General features: G+C 40.8%; 1 protein-coding gene across 1 annotated transcript in view; it reads left to right on the forward strand.

The window, feature by feature from the left end:
* Positions 1 to 19,552, forward strand: part of LOC118236738 (cGMP-dependent 3',5'-cyclic phosphodiesterase-like) — a 69,574-nt gene that overhangs the window by 34,676 nt on the left and 15,346 nt on the right. The window contains exons 3-14 of the mRNA XM_035435337.1: positions 4,705 to 4,794; positions 6,763 to 6,854; positions 9,462 to 9,571; positions 10,066 to 10,121; positions 10,779 to 10,838; positions 12,150 to 12,318; positions 12,607 to 12,659; positions 15,198 to 15,272; positions 15,417 to 15,458; positions 15,959 to 16,027; positions 16,573 to 16,703; positions 19,426 to 19,537. Of these exons, the coding sequence (XP_035291228.1) occupies positions 4,705 to 4,794; positions 6,763 to 6,854; positions 9,462 to 9,571; positions 10,066 to 10,121; positions 10,779 to 10,838; positions 12,150 to 12,318; positions 12,607 to 12,659; positions 15,198 to 15,272; positions 15,417 to 15,458; positions 15,959 to 16,027; positions 16,573 to 16,703; positions 19,426 to 19,537 (1,059 nt within the window). The remainder of the gene's footprint in view (positions 1 to 4,704; positions 4,795 to 6,762; positions 6,855 to 9,461; positions 9,572 to 10,065; positions 10,122 to 10,778; positions 10,839 to 12,149; positions 12,319 to 12,606; positions 12,660 to 15,197; positions 15,273 to 15,416; positions 15,459 to 15,958; positions 16,028 to 16,572; positions 16,704 to 19,425; positions 19,538 to 19,552) is intronic.

Below are 19,552 nucleotides of genomic sequence, written 5' to 3' on the forward strand. Positions count from 1 at the left end.
TATGTATGGCTGACACACAGGCAAACCGACCAATAGGCAGGAGCCATTCCACAGCCTCCACACTAATCACTAGTGTAAAAATAGATAGGTTACCATTAAAACGAAGCATATCATTCCTCTCAGTTGTTTGCACACACTCGTAATTTGCACCTTAACAGCAATCAAGCTGAAAGGAAATATCCACCCACTTGAATTATGCAAGAGGTCCTCATTAAAATTCTGCGCTGTACTGGCGATGGTCTCTCAGTAGTGCTCAATAGGATAATCACGAGTGCAAATAAGATTTTTGTCTGAAATCATTTTGCATCCAATCAATCAAATATCATATGTGATCATTAAATGTTTTTATACTTTTTCATAAAAAATGCAGGAGGTGCACTATAAGACCAGCAACCTGTGACACTCGGTTGATTGGGTTCAGTGCCAGATACACTGTGTTCTTTTCCCTTAAAAGTGCAGAATGTAATTTTTTAGAACACCTTTGTTCATATTTGGTTAAATTTCCTTCACATCTCACAGATATCAATATATTATATGTTTTAAGAAAAGAACTAGTCTCTCTGGTGGCAGGCTCTGAAATCAGCCATTCTAAATTTTGCCATGCCTGAATCTTAACTACCAATCAGGACAGCTCTCTGTAAGGAGGCCAATCGGGACAGGAAGAAAAATCTGCCAAAATTTCAATTTCCGTCTTTGACTACAATGGTGTATGCTGACAAAAAAAAAGAAAAGAAAAAAAGAAAAGAAACACTGTTGAAGAAAATATTATGACCAAAAAGGAATTGAACTGAATGAGAGGCAAGACTCGACTGAACATCAGTTAGAGTTTTTAGCAAGCACTCAGGGACTTGAAGAGCTTTAAAATTGATTCTGAGCTTGCAGTATTTCTGCTGGACAGGTATTTATCCTGTTTGTTCTATTTCTATTGGAATTTGATGTATGTATGCTGTACGTTAGGTGTTATCTTGTAGCTTATCTGTAAGCTAGTTAGCTATGTTTATTGCTACTTATGGTGTTCAAGTGAAAAAATAATAAAAGAAATCACACACTCCAGTTCCAGATGTGTTTAGTAATCAGGGCCGGCCCGTGGCATAAACGGTCTATGCGGTTGTTTAGGACCACAACCGCTGGGGGGGGGGGGGGGGGGGGGGGGGGGCACACGACCACGAGGGGTGCCACCCGATCCAATTTTTATCTAAGGTAAATAACGTTATTTTCGCAATTACGTTATTCATCCCCTATCGCGGAACTAGCGGTATTAATTTTAAACGGAATGGCAACCGAACATTCCATAACAATGTAATGTACGAAGGATTTTACCAAGCGAACCCAACCCGCTCCCACCCCCCCCCCCCGCTCGACGGAATCCAACGGCACCCCCCCCACCCCCCCCCCCCCCCCCCCCCCCTCCCACTGGAACAGATTTGCTTAGGGCCACCAAAATGCTAGGGCCAGCCCTGTTAGTAATGCTTATTTGACCGACAGTTCTCCTGTAACTTCATCTGGGTCTCATACAAGCTAAACCACCCTTTTCAGTGCTCTTGTCCTCTTTGCAGTACTCAGACGACAGGGAGCACACATGCTTGTGTTTGGAGGGCGGGGCTCCTGCGGGTGAGCTAAAAGGATGGAGGTAGAATGTTTTTTTGTTTTGTTTATCTAGCTCTATCTTACTCTTTTCACCAAACTTATATGCTGTACCTTTAATTTGTTCTTTGTGCTTGATAAAGAAGTTGATGACAGTTGGATTATCTGTGTGATTGGCTCTCTCTCTCAGTGTTGATGTGCATAAATGTTGGTACAGAGATGTGAAGAAAGCTTTCGGTTCTGAGCCGGCTCAGCTGGTCAGAAATCCAAACACAGTGCTTTTCCTGTCAAGTATCTGGAAAAATATGAGAGCTTTGCCTTTGATCCTGTGGATGTCTCACTGAAGCTCATAGGGTATTCCAAGTGCACTTTTCAAAGCCATTCAATTAATGTGTGCATGTGTTCGTATGCATGTATTACTAAACAAACAATGAACATGCTGTATACTAGCTGGAGTGCATGTTGTAGGATGCAAAAATGTAAATCCATAGAGGGGAAAAAGCATTTGAGCAGATTTGCTATTTTCAGGATGCTTTATATGGTCAGACACCATCATCATGTCCGGTTTAAAAGCGTGAGAGCTGAGGACGCCAAGCTCCCGCTAGTTATTACAGGATTGCATTTTATCTGTGGTAAACTTAGTACTCCACTGCATTAGGTTATGCTACCAGATAAATCAAAAAGAACTATAGTTGGCAGAAAAACAGCATACCAATTTAGCTGATAGAAGCTAAACAGAAGCTATGAGAAGTCATGCCATTACAGTCAACATGAATTGGCTACTATGATCTGGCCAAAATTATGGGCATTAATATGGAGTTGCTCCATCCTTTTTCTGCTGTAACAACCTCCACTCTGCTGGGAAGGCTTTTTACTAGATGTTGGTGCATTGGTGCTGGAATTTCAGCCAGAAGAGCATTAGTGAGGTCAGGCACTGATTTGGCGATTAGGCCTGGCTCGCAGATGGCTTTCAGAATTAATCCCAAAGGTGTTGGATGGGGTTGAGGTCAGGGCTCTGTACAGGGCAGTCAAGTTCTTTCACTGTTCTCAACAAAAACATTTCTATATGGACCTCACTGTGTACCTGGGTTCATTGTCATACCTGAACAGGAAAGGGATTCCCCAAACTGCTGGGGGAGCACAGAATTGTCTAGAATGTGATTGTATGGTGTAGCATTAAGATTTGCCTTTACTGGAACTAAGGGACCTAGCCCAAACCATGAATAACAGCCACAGACTAAGGGGTGTTCAGATACTTTTGGTCATGTAGTGTATATGGTCAAAGAGTGATTATAAAGATAGCAAAGAAGAAAGAAGGGTCACAGAATTCCATGACATGAAGCTGTGCGTTTTGCCTGATTTAACAGTGGACATGGCTAATAAAGAGCAAAGTTCCAAGATGTCAGAGGAAAGCGATGGGAAGCCTAAGTGAAGCATGGGATGATGCATCCAGCTGATAGTTACTTTCAACGAGGATCAAAAACCTTTACAGATCACTTGGATGCTGAGATTTTCTTCAAGCAGGTGATCAAACCAGCCTTGCTTATCAGAAGGTGGGCCTAAAGGTAGGCAGGCCTGTGCTTGGCAGTTCACCAATAAGACTATGGACTTGACTTTTTTGAATTGGCATGTTAACATGGAATGAATAAGGAATATTAATGAATATTAATTAGTGACTATGTTTGACTGAGTGAGCCATCTACAGAAAGTTTAACGAACAAGTTGGCTGTGTGTGTATTTGCTAATGCTGAATAGATTACAGACTGAATAAGATGGGAGTTTAACAAAAAGAAACAAAACTGCATTATCAATTTTGGGACAATGATAATGGTATTTAGAGTGGTATGGTATCAGAAATATTTATACTGTAGAGTGAAAATGAAGGCATAGGCTTGTGTTTTTAATTAGGTATTGAAAGAAGTGAGAAGGGTCTGAATACATCTCATCAGCTAGGCATGAGTGGTTTGGTGAGATGGCTGTGGAATGTGGGTGTGTGTATTTTGTGTGCACGTTTAATGTTGGAGTGTAAAATTGTTTGTAATTGTAATATCTCTGTGCTTGTGCACTTGTCTATGCGGGAGCATGAAAGGTGCTGTGTGTGTGTCTGCATTTGTATATTAATGGATGTTTGTATGCTGGTAGTTGTTTGGGTGTTCATTTATAGGGGGCGACATAGCTCAGGAGGTAAGACCGATTGTCTGGCAGTCGGAGGGTTGCCGGTTCAAACCCCGCCCTGGGCGTGTCGAAGTGTCCTTGAGCAAGACACCTAACCCCTAACCCCTAACTGCTCTGGCGAATGAGAGGCATCAATTGTAAAGCGCTTTGGATAAAAGCGCTATATAAATGCAGTCCATTTACCATTTACCATTTACCATATTGTTTTGTTGGACCAAATTTGATTAACCAAAGAATATAAAGATCATTTACCTATAATGTTACTAAATGCAGAATTACCAAAGAAGGGACTGAAGATGCTTATTGCTTATTGTATGCTGTTACAGACCACCAAATGCAAATGTGGCATATCCTGATCAGATATATTGAACTGTGTATGTGAATTGAATTATGAAATTTATTTTCTTGGGGATTTCAACATTGACTGATGCTTATGAAATTGTTAACTTAAAAAACTAATAGTTTTCTATTGCAGATGCATGTAATTTGTCAGTGGCCATTGAGATGCCCACAAGAATAAAACTCGGAAATGATGGCTCTAAGACTTTAAAATGTATTGATAAATGTTTACTAATGCTGCTGAGTTACAGTGAGCTCCATAATGTTTGGGGAAACAACATATTTTTTCTTGATTTGGCACTGTATTCCACAATTTTAGATTAATAGTAAAAAAAAATCTTGTGATTAAAGTGCACATTTTCAGCTTTTATTTAAGGGTATTGTTATACACTTTAGTTTCACCATGTAGAAATGACTTCGTTTTTATGCATAGCCCATGATTTCGGGGCACCATATTGTTTGGGACATATTAATGTTATGTCAAATTTAATTTAACACCATGCTAAAGGGAAATACGTGCTTGACTTGCAACCTAACCCAGTATAAAATACTGATGCCTAGCAGCATGATGTGATGACATTGGTCATTTTTGCACATTTTTCCCAGGATGCCCTGCTCAAGCTGGCCTCTGCGACGGAGAGCGGTTCTTTGCGAGACGCTATCAAAGATGCGCTTCAGGCTGTGCTTTCCAAAGTGGTATGACTCTCTTGTAATGATTCACATTTTCCTCTGGTGTTTACTACTAATATACTGATCAGTGTGCTTTGAAGTGAGTGTTTGTTTGTGTCATAGGGACTCAGCGAACTGATGAATGGCTGTAGCCCTCATCTACTCTTATTATAATCAGCCAACTTGGCTGTTGCTATTCCCTACACTGTGGGATGAATTACAAGTGGTTCAGAATTCAGCAGCCAAACTCCTCACCAACAAGTGACTTTTGCTGGCTCCTTGCCAAACACTGTTCTACCAAAATCCAATCTTCACAGTGTAGACAACAGATTTTGTTTCTTGGATGACACCCAGACTCTGGAACTTGTTCCCTCTTGCCATCCTGCTTTATAAGCCACCTCTTCAGGCTGGCCTATGTAATCTCCCCCCACGCACACATACATTTTTCTTTTCACCCACCTGCCCTCTTCTGTTCAATCTCAACTTTATTTCTGGCTGTCTTTGTGAATTCCCCTTTTGCAACATTGTAAAGCACCTGTTGGTCCTTTAAAAGATACTATATAAGTTGAATGTATTATTATTATTATTATTATTATTATTATTATTATTATTATTATTATTATTACCCCTTCGATAATGGTCCATGCCCCCACCATCTATATACAGAATTTGTATTTAGCCTGTGAAATACTTTTATGTTCCATTTGGCTGTTAAACAAGAGTTTACAAAAGTGATCTCCCTTCTGTTGCGCCAGAAAGTTTTTTTCTGGTATATTTCAGCACTCAATAGCGTAATTTAAGTCAATGATTGGCTGGCGATTTCACATCCTTTGTTTCCACCAGGTTAAACTGGGTGCTGATGCAGCGGAATCCACAAAAACCCGCAGACACTGCAGATTCCCATGACTGGAGTTAAATCACCCAAGTGATTAATTCCTCCAGATTTCATGTCATTGCAAGAATGACTCTGCGCATGACTCCTGGTAGTTTGCTTCTTGTTAATGACAGTGGGATGCAGCTAAGTGAGTCAGTTAGGGGAGAGTTGTTGACAAATTAAAGTAGCCTCACAAGATCCACCGTTCCCGCACTGTCTCACAGCACACCCACTCACAGCCTAACACCTCCGGCACCCACAACCCCTCAGCTGGAGGGTGGCTACATCCTTCTGTGCAGTGCCTTTAAACTCCACCCTGCTGATGACCCAGTCAGTGTATGACACCTTTGACAGTGTGCTGGAGTGCTGGAGCCGTCCATTACGTCTGTTTCTTATTGGTTGGACAGCTGAAAATGGCTGACTCAGCACAAAAACAGCCGCTCCTGTGGTAAAACATTTGCACATGTAAATACCATGACATAAAGGCTGATTATCTGTACTTTTTCTCATATTCATTGTTTCATCTCAAATCCAGATGTCTTAAGTGTGTAGCAAAAATAACTCTCTGCTTGGTTTATTCATGTTTTTTGTTGCTGATGTCATTTAATTTAATTCACTTAATCTAAAACCTGAATGCATATACCTTATACAGTGCATTTACCAAATGCTTTGACATATGCTGTTTCACATAACTCATTTCCATAAAGTGACTGGGGGATTTTGCAAAGGTAATATTTGAAGCATTTATTCCTTTATTTTAAGGACTTATCTGTTTAAACATTTAGAAAAAACATGTTGCAATAATTATTTTTTATTATTAAAAAAATGCAATAATAATATGTGAGATAATAGTAGTGTGATTGCCTAAGGCAACCACACTAATAATAATAATAATAATAATAATAATATTATTATACATGTACATGTGCAGACTGTAAATAGGATATAATATGTTACATTTACTTTGGTGGTGTACCACTTTTGTCAGGTAGTGATTTAAATGTATTTTTATCAATGTTAGAAACTACTAATACTTTAAAATGTAAATGTGAATATACTTGTAAATAGCCTGTCTTCTAAAGAGGAACTTTACTGGTCTCTCTTTACTGTCCTTCTCTCAGGAAGATGTTTTTATCTACCTTCTGAATGTGGAAAGTGGTCATCTGCTGTGTGAGTCCCTGCACCATGAGTTGCTTACTGAAGAAAAAGTCAGGTAAGGGGCGTGATCATGCTAATGGTGCATTCTTGGTCCCTGTTATGGTTAAAATAAATAATTTCAGTGTAATTATCAAGCTTAATTACATATTTGATCAGAAAGGCCACTGCTTACCTGAACACTCACCACGCTGAGATTTTAACACTCCTGAATATTTATCTACCTGAAAAGGTATAAACCTGAAACCGTAACAATTGAAACATTTACATAGGTAAAATAGATGCAAAGGTTCATAATTTGGTGCAACATTAGCTTTGCTACTTGGATGCATGAAATGGTAGTTATATGTAACATTACATTACTTATATGTGTCAATTTATACAATATCCATTTGGACCATTGATCATTTTGTAGTTAAATCTTCCCTCCCTTTGCCATTGCAATCAGTATTTGGTACTGATTGCATTGGCAACCTTGGCCAAGGTAGCTGAATTAGTAGTTAACATGTGCTTGTTTTCCTTCTTGTATGAATGCACAGATACACAACCCCTACAGGCCTCTCCCTCCCCTTGTCTGTCTTTGCCCCTCCCCCAGTCTCTCTGTCTCCCTTTCCTTTGCCTAGCATTTGTCCTTTCTTTTTCTTTTCTTACACACCATTCGTACTTGTGCTGTCCTTCCTAAAAATACACAGGGCCCATTTATTTTTCCTTTCACTGAATACAGCAGTCTGCATGTCTAAATAGCCTCCTTCATTATCTTTGGCCATTCCCATGGCTGTATCAGGGACAGAGTCACAGCCATACAGCATGTCTCAATGAATGTAGTGTGTTGCTGAAGGTGAAAGATGGGCAGCAGTTAGCTTTATACTCGCTCCATAATTCATAAACAATAACACTGCTGTAAGCTGCTGTATAGCATGCAGTTGAATGCTGTCCAGAAATATGATCTGCTCTGTGCCTTTGGGCTATGACAGTGTTACTAGTGTTTTGTGTGTTTTATTTTTCAGATGATGAACCATCAGTGTGATTTGTGCCTGATGACTTTGTTCAATTAATCATATTCATTTAAACTTCTGCACTGTGATTTCCTTTGGTCTGTAACATAAAATGCTGTTTGTGGTGTATTTTAGGACTATCACAGAGAAAGTTCTGATAATACATGTCTAGTGTTCTAAATTTGACTGTAAGAAGGGTATTGGCACAGAGAGGGGGATGGGTGATGTTAAGCGATGGAGGATCTTTAGACACTGTGACTGTGTAGTGTGTACTCAATGCGACATCCTGAGATTCTGACGTCTTAAAGTTCTGATCCTGAAGTTCTATTATTCCAGGATTCCTTTGTCCTCAAGCATTGATCTCCCGAAGTTCTGATATCCTAAGACTCTGACATCCTGAGGTCTAGCATTTTAAGGATATTATTAACCCCTCCCCCCTCAGGTTTGTTATCTCATGCTGAAACGATGTACTGAGTAAAAAATACACCCTTATTTAGTGGAAATGATAAGTCAATAATAATTAGTGTTAACATTTTTGTCCCATCTGGTGAAAAAATGTTAATGTTTTCACTGGGCCATTACTTAATTGCTCATGTTGTCATTTGGGTCATTGCTATTTTCATACCTCACCGTTAGTGTATATTTGTTTTTCTGCCCTTCATGTATGGATGAATAGGCTGGAGTGAAGTGTTATGATATCATCTTCATTGTAAACAGAGACAAAGGTTGTGCAATTTGAGTTGCCCACTGCTGGGAAGGTGGTTACATTATTGGTGGACCTCCTCCATTGTCTGAAGGATCTTGTTTACTGAACTCTTCTAAGTACATTTGAAAGGCAAAGACTGCATAACAAATAATACAAAGACGCCACCCATACAGAAATGAGGCATGGAGAGCCAGGTTGCTGCATATTACTCTCTGCATATTACTTGCAGTTCATGTCAGCGAGTAGCTGTAAACCCTGTTTGCTCATTGTCCTTCTGTTTGAAGCACTACGTATCCATTCTCGTGTGTCGTACTACACCTTGTGTTGGCATTGTTATTTACTCAACTTGAGAAAACAATAAGGAAAGCTGACTGAAACAAAAATGAACCCGAGGTGTGAAAAACATTTTTGCAGATGGAAATAAAAACAAAAGCAAGAATATGGGGGGAAAACTGAAACTTAACTGAAACTACTGTAGGGCTACATTGCGTCGTTCGAAACCTAACTAAAATAAAATAAAATATACCATCGATTATTTTGGATTTATTTTCTCATCCTGTCCTGATTGTGTTTGAGAGCATATATTGATATGAATAAAATGGTCCTTTCTCTGTTGAGTGTGATTATGTGATACTGAGGCTGGACCCTCTTCAACCCCTGTTGTTCTTAGCGCAGTAGCATAAAGCACCACCATTACAGCAAGTTCAGTTGCAAACTGGGAGAAAATGTTTAAGTCCTCTTTGGGAATATTCTGAGTGTCATGTGCATATAAAATTAACAAACACACTAAAAACCAACCAAAACAAAACTAAATTAGACAGTGGGCTTGAAAACAAAACTATATGAATCTTGGTGGAAAACTGTAGTCTCTAAATATAAAGCTGAAAACTGTAATTAATATTTTTAGTTTTGTTTCTAAATCACTCTTTCTCTCTTTCTCTCTCTCCCTCTGTCTCTCTCTCAGAGATGTTATCACGCTGCAGCAGAGGGTTCAGTGTGATGGTCTGTCTCCATTAAAGCTGCAGGATGGGGAGGGGAGTAGCCTGGCATCACCTCTGCCACCTGACAAACAAGGTTACTGTCTGTTTCTGTGTTCAGTTGCCTGTGTGCATGCCAATGCACATTAAAATGCCCATGTTGGTGCCCGACAGAGAGGGTTTAGAGTGAAATTAATGCCACTCACTTTGAGGGTGCATTAGAGACAGCAAGAAGGAGAATGAGGAAGAAGATGAAGAAGAGGGGGAGGATGAATGGTGCCATTAAGTATAAAGATGGGGTGAAACATACCGTTGCATGCAGGTATATTTTTTACCCTTAACCCAGCATGGAATACTGTGTGAATTCTTAATGATTTTGAGCCTTCCTCCTCTGTACTGCTGAATTCTAGTTCTGGGGAGCTCCACTTACTGCAGTATAGAATGTTTGGCAGGGCTTTGGGCGAGTTGATCAGTCCCAAAGCTGACAAGTTTTTTTAAAACCCTCTATGGAGTCCAGAATGAACATATTTACATTACATTTCCTTTTGGATTTAATTCCTCCAAACTCACCTGCTATTCCTCTCTTCCCAGTGCTGATTATTCCACTCATGGACCAGGACCAAAGCAAAGTCATTGCCCTGCTTTTGGTAAGCATACAGGTCTATTCTGCTTTTGGTAAGCATACAGGTCTATTCTGCTTTTGATAAGCATACAGGTCTGTTCTGCTTTTGGTAAGCATACAGGTCTATTCTTCTTTTGATAAGCATACAGGTCTATCCTTTACCACTTTGAGAGCCACCATGCCTTCCCTACAAGGGACAGTGTGAATCCCTTGGCAACTGAGGGGCCAAACCAAAGGCTCTAATGTCACACTACATCTGCCGCTAGAAACCCATGTGGTGCAGTGAGATGTAAGGCACTGAAGGAAACTGGAATGGAAATTATGAGATAAAATTCTGTCAGTTCAGCCCCTCCTCCAGGGATCCCTTTTTGGTAGTGGCTGATTAGCTGCTGCTCAAAATCAAATAGATTGTGTCTGTGGCTGGTACTAATGGGGCTGAGAGAGAGAGAGATAGAGTGAGATAGTGAGAGAGAGAGAGCAAGAGAGAGAGAGAGAGAGAGAGCGAGAAAGACGACATCTTACTCAGAAGTGCCTCATGATTCAATAAAGGATGGGTTTCTATGACAACACAGAGCCAGAGCAAAACAGAGTTGAAGATTGACATTTCTGCTGAAGACTTGTGGTCCCATGATAATACTCAGAGATAAGTACACTTATACTTTCTTTTTTCTGTGGCTCACAGGTGTGCTGCAAACATCTGACTGAAGTAGAGGAGCAAAAACTGGACATCCTGGAGAAACATGTAATGAGAGCAGTCCTTCTTCATTATTGTAAATGCATTCATGGCAAAATACATGGCTAACCTGAAACATGTTCTCCTTCTAAAATGCTTAGACAGTGTTATTGTGAAGAAAAGATATCACATTGTGTATTATCACAGTAAATGATATTGGGCTGCGTACATCTGCTGCATGTTCTCAGCTATGTAACACTTCTTAGGAAGTGGCCAGTGAATGATCTCATGCTTTCTTCACAGTATTTTAGTCGCAAGCAGGCAGCCATGCAGAGTTTCTCCAAATTGTGATGCAGCCTGGTTCACACATATATTTATTTATTCCACAGAGATAAAAAGGCTTAAAGGTGAGGTAAATTGTGGTGGTGTACAGAGCCTTGGACTCTGATCCTAAGGGTTTATTCTGTTCCCATATGTGACACCTCTTTATTAATTCACCGTTGTAAAATATCCACCTGGGTCACAGATGCAAAGGAAACAGGCAAGCAATGAGGCACTGCTAAACGAATACCAGTGCAATTTGTTGATTTACTAGAGTTCAAACGGTGGAATGACTCCATCCCTAGAGTTTCAATATTTATGATTCAATTTCAGTGATGTACAGCTGATAAACAAGCAGTGGAAATGCTAACATAAAGTATTGTAATAGGGTGTTGTGCCACCATTTGTGGGCAGTACGGCCTGTTATGCACTGTGTCCTGGAGTCTAGCACCGTCTGGAGTGCTGCAAGAGGAATACGATGGCACTCTTACATAAAATAAGCCAATCAACCTTTGCTTAGTTGATGGACAGGGCATTGTATAAAAAGTGCTGTTATTGTTACATATACCCTGAGAATCTACACTTTAACCGCATAGGCATTGTCAAATTTGTCCAAAGCATCATGGAGCACATTGTATATATATCTCACTTAGGGATTATGTGAATATTTGATCTATGCCAGTGGTGTCAAACTCGTTGCCATGGAGGGCCGTGTGTATGCAGGTTTTCATTCCAGCCTCAGATCTTGATTATATAATTAGTTAAATTATTTGCTGAATTAGGGATGCAGGATTGTGCACAATGGTGACCCGACGTCTATGGTGACCCGCATTGTCTAGATAAAAATTTTCTTATATTCTGTGCTTCAATGCAGTTAAACGCATATGGCTGAATGAGTAATTGGACTCAATTAAGGCAGCATTAATTGGTTGGAATGAAAACCTGCATACACACGGCCCTCCATGGCAACGAGTTTGACACCACTGATCTATGCCATTCTTTCCTGCTGCGACCTTTAAGTTGGGCCATTCTGAACTGTGACGTCTGTGTTTGTACCAGGTCACTGTGGCCTGCAGGAGGGTCCAGCAGTTGCAGAGGGGTGCTCAGACTCCACTCAGATCTCCCGGCCCATTCGTCAGGCAGTCCGAGAATTCCCTGACCACACCAGAGACAATCAAGCCTGATGGGAACTACAGCGAACTTGACTGCAAGATCCTGCAGCTGTGCGGTATGGCAGTATGGCAATTATTTTAATGGGCTAATCATGAAGCCATTTGTTTGCAACAGTCAATATCGTGGCATGTAGTGTTGATGGTTAATGTGTAGTGCCACCGTCTGTGGTGCTGACATCTGCATACTAAAGACAATGTTCTGTCTAAATTCAGCAAACGATGATGCTATTTTAATTTGATTTAATTAACAACAGCAATAATATCTAATATATGCGTGTCAGTGGGCTACATTCATACCAAATACTCAGTTCGGATAAGTGGTAATGACCATTTGTTTTTCCCAGGAGAGCTGTATGACCTGGATGCTTCCTCACTCCAGCTAAAGGTCATCCACTATGTAAGTGCTTCATCTCTACAGAAAAAGAGAAAGAGAATGAGAGAGTTAGGAAAGGAGAGAAGCCCATATCCCTACCAGTAGCTCCATATGAAATGCCATACTGTAGACAGACATGCTCGTCGTGACAGGCGGTTTGGAACTGTAACATTTCCATCCTTTTTTGGTACCATTTTTGTACTGTTGGCTCCTTTTGCCACTATGCCATTTTTCTCCTTTTGTTAATTGTAATAGTAAATAATCTTAATAACTGCTGCTTATATGTACATACAGTATATTTATATATACTGTATGTATATTCCTGTTTTACATTGTAGAATAGTTGCTTTATATAACATACTGCTGCTTTGTCCAAAGAGAGATAAAGTAGTTAAAGACAGACAGTAAACACCCAGCTCTTTGATGGAGTCCCAGGGTGCAGGGTCTGATTGACAGCTGCTAATGTGGTGCTGTTTCATCCCCCATCTGCCCCAGCACTCCAGATTTTCTCACCCTCATGATACCGCACATCTCCCCTGTGTGCAGATGGATTATTGAAGACATTTTCCAATATAAGCAGTCTATTAGATTATCAAGTCACTGATAATAATGCCATGGTAGTGTAAGACTCTTAGATGTGCTGTGAAATTTACAGATGAATATTCTGTGCTGTTCTGTCGGAAGTCGGATGCTTTTTGTCGGATGCATGTTCAACACATTGCTCTTCAACAACTATGTTAGCGCTTTTCAATCTGAGATGAGATTGGAGCAGGCAATGCAAACTGTGAAGCATGATGCAAACTCAAGAATCTGCTGAAGTCTGTGGTAATGATAAACTTTAATTTTGTAAAGACTAATGACTTTAGGATGTACATTGATTGTACCCTAGCTGAGGCGAAACAATCCAGTAAAACTGTGACAATACTTTGAGAATGTTGTAGGGATCTGCACAGTCAAATATGTTGGTTTTGATTTATCGTAAGAGCTGTTCCTTTGAGATCATATTTGCTTTAGCAGCATGGAGAGAGTATTAGTGTGTCACAGTGTGATAGGCTTCTATTCTCCCAGTGGGTCAGTGATTTTCCAGCAGTCAGCATCTGTGCGATCCTTTCCTATTGATTTTTCTCCCCTAAAAACATGAGAAGACTCTAATGGAAAGCCCTGGGCACGGGCAATTTACTGCTGTCCTGCTGAGCTCCGATCCATCCCATTTCAGCTGCCAGTTTGGCGTTTCTTGGCAAAGGCTTTTAACACCAATTGCCTCCTCTTGCATGTTCCCCGCCTCTGTTTCTCTCTTGTTGTGGTCTGGAGGGAAAGCAGTGGTGTATGAAGAGGGGCGCTCTCCAGAGGGAGGGAACTGTTGATGCTGTGCTTTCTGTTCATTTGAACTAATGACCTGCAGGGAACTGACATATGAGTACATCTCTCCCTGGGATCTCCCAGTCATCTGATATTGTGGTTTGTGTGCCTGTAAATCGCTGAAGCTCACTGTGAGATGATTGCTAAAGCTTGACTGCCCTGCACAGGCTAAACAATGGCATCTAGGACAATAGCTGCACTAGGGTGGCCTCCAAAATTATATATTAGATGACTGATTGAGCTATATAAACCATGCTATCTGAGTTTGAGTGGTTCACAGCCTTCCAAGACCAGGGTTGCACCATTCTGGACTGTCATTACGCCCCCCCCCCCCCACTCCCCACCCCCCCTTCCTCCTATAGACAGTCCAGTCTCCGCAGGTTTTCCCAGAGTCACTCTCTGGGGAGGAGCACAGTACATATGGTATAGGCCATTGAGTTCTGTTCAGACTAATGATGTCTGCTCAGCTCTGCAGATAAGATGCAAGCCTGCCTGCTGCTCCCTGCTCCAGCTGTGTGAGCATGGCTCCCGCTCCTCTGCTTTTTCATCTGACGAGGACCAATTGCAGTTATGACCGTTCCATCACCCATTATATTACCCGAAGCTACCCCATAATAGCAAAACCCAAACATGTTTTGTCATCCTGAGCAGGCCTTTTTGAGAGTACCTTGAGCAAAAAGAACATTAGGATGAATCATCAAAGCTCAGAATTCCCTTTTGTGCAGGATTTAGAAAAGGGCATGTTTGTGTTTGATGGTTTCAGTGTGGCATCACGACTAGCCCTTTTCCCTGTAGGTTTTTAAGAACATCATTAAATCATTAAAAAAAAAAACTCTTCTTTTTCGTATCGTCCCCCCTGTGTGTGTACCTGGAGGTGGTGTTTGTTTTCAGACAGCAGAACCCATGGTGTAACCATGACTCATGTTAGTTCAAGTGAATTTCCCACAGCTTGGCTACAGAGACTGCCAATCTTGCTCACCGTGGAACCCATTGCCTGTTTTCTGTTTACAATGATAAGGAGTTGGCCATTGCTGAAGGCAGACAGGATGTTTAAACTTATCAGTGAATCTTTGAATCGAGTATTTCAATTAAATTTGATTATGCAAGGGATTGATGGATTGACTGATTAATTAATTGAATAAGAAATCTCTTGGTCTATTTAATAATTGATTAATTAATTTAATAAATAATTGATCTCCACAGCTGCAACAGGAGACACAATCACTTTGCTGTTGTCTGCTGCTTGTGTCCGAGGACAACCAACAGCTCTTCTGTCAGGTACTGTAGCCATATGATAAAAATAAAACCAATTTTCAGTCACCCCAGGTTTCACTAATGACAGTGCTTTTTTGTCTCTCCTCATACTAATGGTAAAATATGAAATGTAACATATTCAGTGTCTTGATTTCTTTGTTTTTCCAGGTAGTGGGAGACAAGGTGCTGGAGGAAGAAATCTGCTTTCCTGTAAGTTGCCTCAGGTTGGAGCCAAGTGTTGAGATGTTCGCTCAAATGTAAACATCTTTTAATTTGTTTGAATGAGATGCGATTCACCAGCTTAACTTCCTCCACAGTGTGAGCACACTAGGACTGTCCTGTAATGTGCAGCCTTCCTGTGGTTTGGAATAGGGCAGTCACTGCCGTTTATGATGTGTTAATGGCTGATAATGGGCTACTGCCCCTGTCAGTCACTTGTGGATGACTTGTAATTGCATGGGTAGCTGGTTGCCCTGGCTGGGAGCCATGATGAGATTACTCTCTGTCAGCAGCTGCAAGCTAGGGGGCAGGTCGTGTGAGAACACAGTGGGATCGCTGATGGGTGACAGTTTTTTGTCAGTCTTTGACCTTCTTTGTCTCCCTTTCACAGCTGAGGACAGACAGACTGTGCAAAGTCAGAATGATGGGTGATTTCAAGAATGGAGCCAATTTCACAGAGTACACTCTTTCATTTGTGTTGTGTTCCCCAGTTAACATTTGGCCACCTCGGGCAGGCAGTGGAGAAGAAGAAATCCATCACTTTACAAGAAGTCAGTCCAGTAAGTCCATAAAAGCCAGTGCATCTCAAGATCTGTCTCCCTTTTCCTCTGGATTCCTTTTGTTCTTTCCCTCCAACTCTCCCACCCATTTCTCTGGCGCAAGTTACAGAGGGGAAAATTTAATTTAAATACAGTAATTGCTTCATTTAAACAGGTCTTCAGTTCAAAAGCAGGTCTGTGGTGGTGTAGTTGGGAAAGTAACATTCCTGTAACTGGTATAGGGAACAGAGTAAAATGACAATACCAACATCAGAGGTGCTTATGAAGAAAAGCACTCCAACAACCCAAGGAAACAATCTTGCAATAATGTAGAGGATATTGTGGGGAATAACTTTATGATTAACTTAAAATGATATTAATAATTGAACATATCTAATGTTGCTGTTCCTAGTAAAAGAAAATATTTTCAGACATTGTTCACAGTAGACAGATATAAGCATACTGCAATGTTGCAACTTTAGTGCACAGGGCCTGCTGTGAGCCCTCACTCTTATATCATCTTGTGTCCCAACCTCTTATATCATCTTTGTCTTCTTTTATGATAGGAGGAGCACCAGCAGCTGAACAGCATGCTGGGATTTGAGGCGAGCTTGATGCTGTGCGTGCCCGTCGTGAGCCGAGCCACCTCCCTGGTCGTGGCCCTCGCCTGTGCATTCAACAAGAGGGGTGGAGAGAAGTGAGTGAGGGAAGAGGAGGTGTCTTTCTCACACACTCACTTCCCTTCAGGCTACTGCCAATGAAGCTTGATGCAGTTGATGTAGAACTCATTATTGGGATGGGTAGTGCAGCAATGGGTGGATGGTTCCCGTGTGTGCAGTCCTGCCACTTGGGGGGGTGGGGTGAGGGGGGGTGGAAGGGGGTTGAATGTGGCAGTTTGACAGAGCCTCACGCCAGGCAGGGATTTTTTTTCCTTTAAAAGTAGACTCTGGGATGTACACCAGACACATGCAAACAAAGCAAAGATTGTATAGAGAGCAGGGGCAACGGAAACTTGCACCCATTTCACAGTGCTCCTTTGTCTGTCTGACAGCACATCACCATTCAAGTGCGAATCTTTACTTCCCTCCTTTGATATAACGTCTTGAGCATCCACACACATTACCGGAAGTAACCAAAGCTGGCTGTGTGGCAGGTGATAGCAAACTTCTGCATAGACAAAGCAAAATAAAATATAGCTAGTTTTATGTATTTTGTAGTATCTCTCAGAAGATAATACAGACGTTATTCAGGAGAGATATCAGCTCAACTGAAGAGGTAACTATTTTCTTTTCTGGTAAAAGTTTTATATCAGCATGATTTTAGGATTTTAACAAAGAATATATTCTACATCTAGCTAGCTTGCAATAATAAACATCATTTTCATTTATACAGTATGAAAAAGTATGGGAACAGTTGAGTGAAATTTGATATTTTTGCTATATACTTATGGAATTTTGATTTGAGGTCAAAAAAATGTATGTGAGACAAGAGTAAAACAGCTTTTATTTCATGGTATGGCATTTACTGCTGTGCTCAGTGACCCCCCCCCCCCCCCCCTTTCTAAGCTGTGCAAAAGTAAGTTAACAAATCAAGTCTACAACCCATTGACATCACCAATCATTTGCAATCGTCTTTGGAGATGCCTTTCCAGGTCTTCACTTTAAGTTTCGCTTTGCTTCAGGGTGTTTCTGTCTTCAGTCTCCTCTTCAGCAAGTTAAATGCATGCTCGATTGGATTTAAATCAGGTGACTGACCTCGCCAGTCCAAGACTGCACTTTCACATTGATGAATGTATTCATCCTACTGCTGTCATAGTCCATTACCATCATCAATAAAGACGAATAAGCCTGCTCTAGAAGCAGCCATACATGCCCAAACCATGAAACAACATCCTCCATTTTTTACAGATTGGGGGGCTTCGGATCATGAACTGTTCCTCCCTTTCTTCACAGTTTTGGCTTCTTTAGGTCTTATCTGTCCATAAAACTGTTCCAGATCTCTTCTGGCCTTTTAATTCTTGCAGCTGATGAGAGGTTTGTATCTTGCAGTGTAGCCTCTATAATTGTACTCTCAAAGTCTTCTGCATAGAGTGGCATATGATATTTTCACCTCAGCCCTCTGGAGACGGCTGGTGTTATCACTGACTGTTATTTTAGGGTTTTTCTTAGGATTCGTCTGTCATCACCTGCAGTTGTCTTCCTTGGTTGACCTGTATGGTGTTTATTTCTGAGTCCACCAATGGTTTCTTCTTTTTTTTAAAGACTTTCCAAACTGCTATACTTGATATACCCAGTTTCAGCGCTGGCTTTCTTAATGAATTCTTCTTCAGCTTACTGATTAGTTGTTTTGCAGCCATAGGTAGTGCTCTGGTCTTCATGGTGGCATATGCCTTCTAAATCAAAATGCAGTTACCACAGATGCAAATAAATTAGACAACCAAGACTAGACTAGACTCTTATGTGCAAACAATCAATACAAAAGGAAATCCCTGAGGAACAATTGACACCTGTTAGTTATCTGTTAACTTCCTTTTACACTGCTGAAAATGAGGGCACAAAAACAGCTATTTCTGTGAAATGGTAACATACACAGATGTTAATACCATGTAAAGAGCTGATTGTATGTACTTTTGTCTCATATTAATCTTTTGACCTCAAATCTAAATGCTACAAGTATTGTGACACCAGGTAGGTTTGAGTTTGAGCGCTGTCCACCAGGGGGCATCGCTGGCCCCACACACAGGTATGATAGCAGCTGTAGCTCATTGTAATCATTGCAGCTGCTGCTGCCCATGATCTCATTATTGGGCCTTATAAAAGAGGCCTGGTTTCTAGGCCTTGGTGGACTGACGTGTGGACTGACGTGCATGGTGGTCCCTGGTTCATTTGCGGCTGTTCTTTTGTGACTTTTTGTTTGTCTTTCTTCTTTGAGTTTTTAGTTGCTCGATTGGCCTTTTTCTTGGTCTTGGGAGGATTTGTCATGATTTTGAATCACCTACTGTTTTACTACCAAACAGCATGACATCAAAAAAATCATCTAATCAGTCAATATGAATGACTCTAATTCCTCATTCATTCTCAGATTATACAGTTTCACTGTCTAAATTCAGGATGATTCTAATGAACACATTTAAAGCAATAACATTTAGGCAATGGATATTGATTTGATCCTTGGAAATACTATGTGAGAGGAGAATTAGCAATTTTACAATGTATTGCTCTTTTTAGTTCACCAAGGTATCTTGCTCCTTTTTTGTTTTTTTCTTGGTTATTCACAATTTTCAATTCTCAGTGTGCTATATTTGTAACTGTAACTTCTGACTCAGTAGAGAAACATTGCCCTGTTATGGGTATAAAAAAAAGAGTTGGACAGTTTTAGAAGATCTGAACAAAAAACAATTGTGTTTTTCCTGAGTTCAGGTACTCTCAGATGGATGAGTGGAAGATCCAACACTGTTTTCGCTACACATCTTCAGTGCTAACCAGCACATTGGCCTTTCAGAAAGAGCAGAAACTCAAGTCGGAGTGCCAGGTAATAACAACCCTA

The sequence above is a fragment of the Anguilla anguilla genome, chromosome 9 (genome assembly GCF_013347855.1).
Source record: "Anguilla anguilla isolate fAngAng1 chromosome 9, fAngAng1.pri, whole genome shotgun sequence".
In the NCBI taxonomy this organism is placed as follows: Eukaryota; Metazoa; Chordata; class Actinopteri; order Anguilliformes; family Anguillidae; genus Anguilla; species Anguilla anguilla.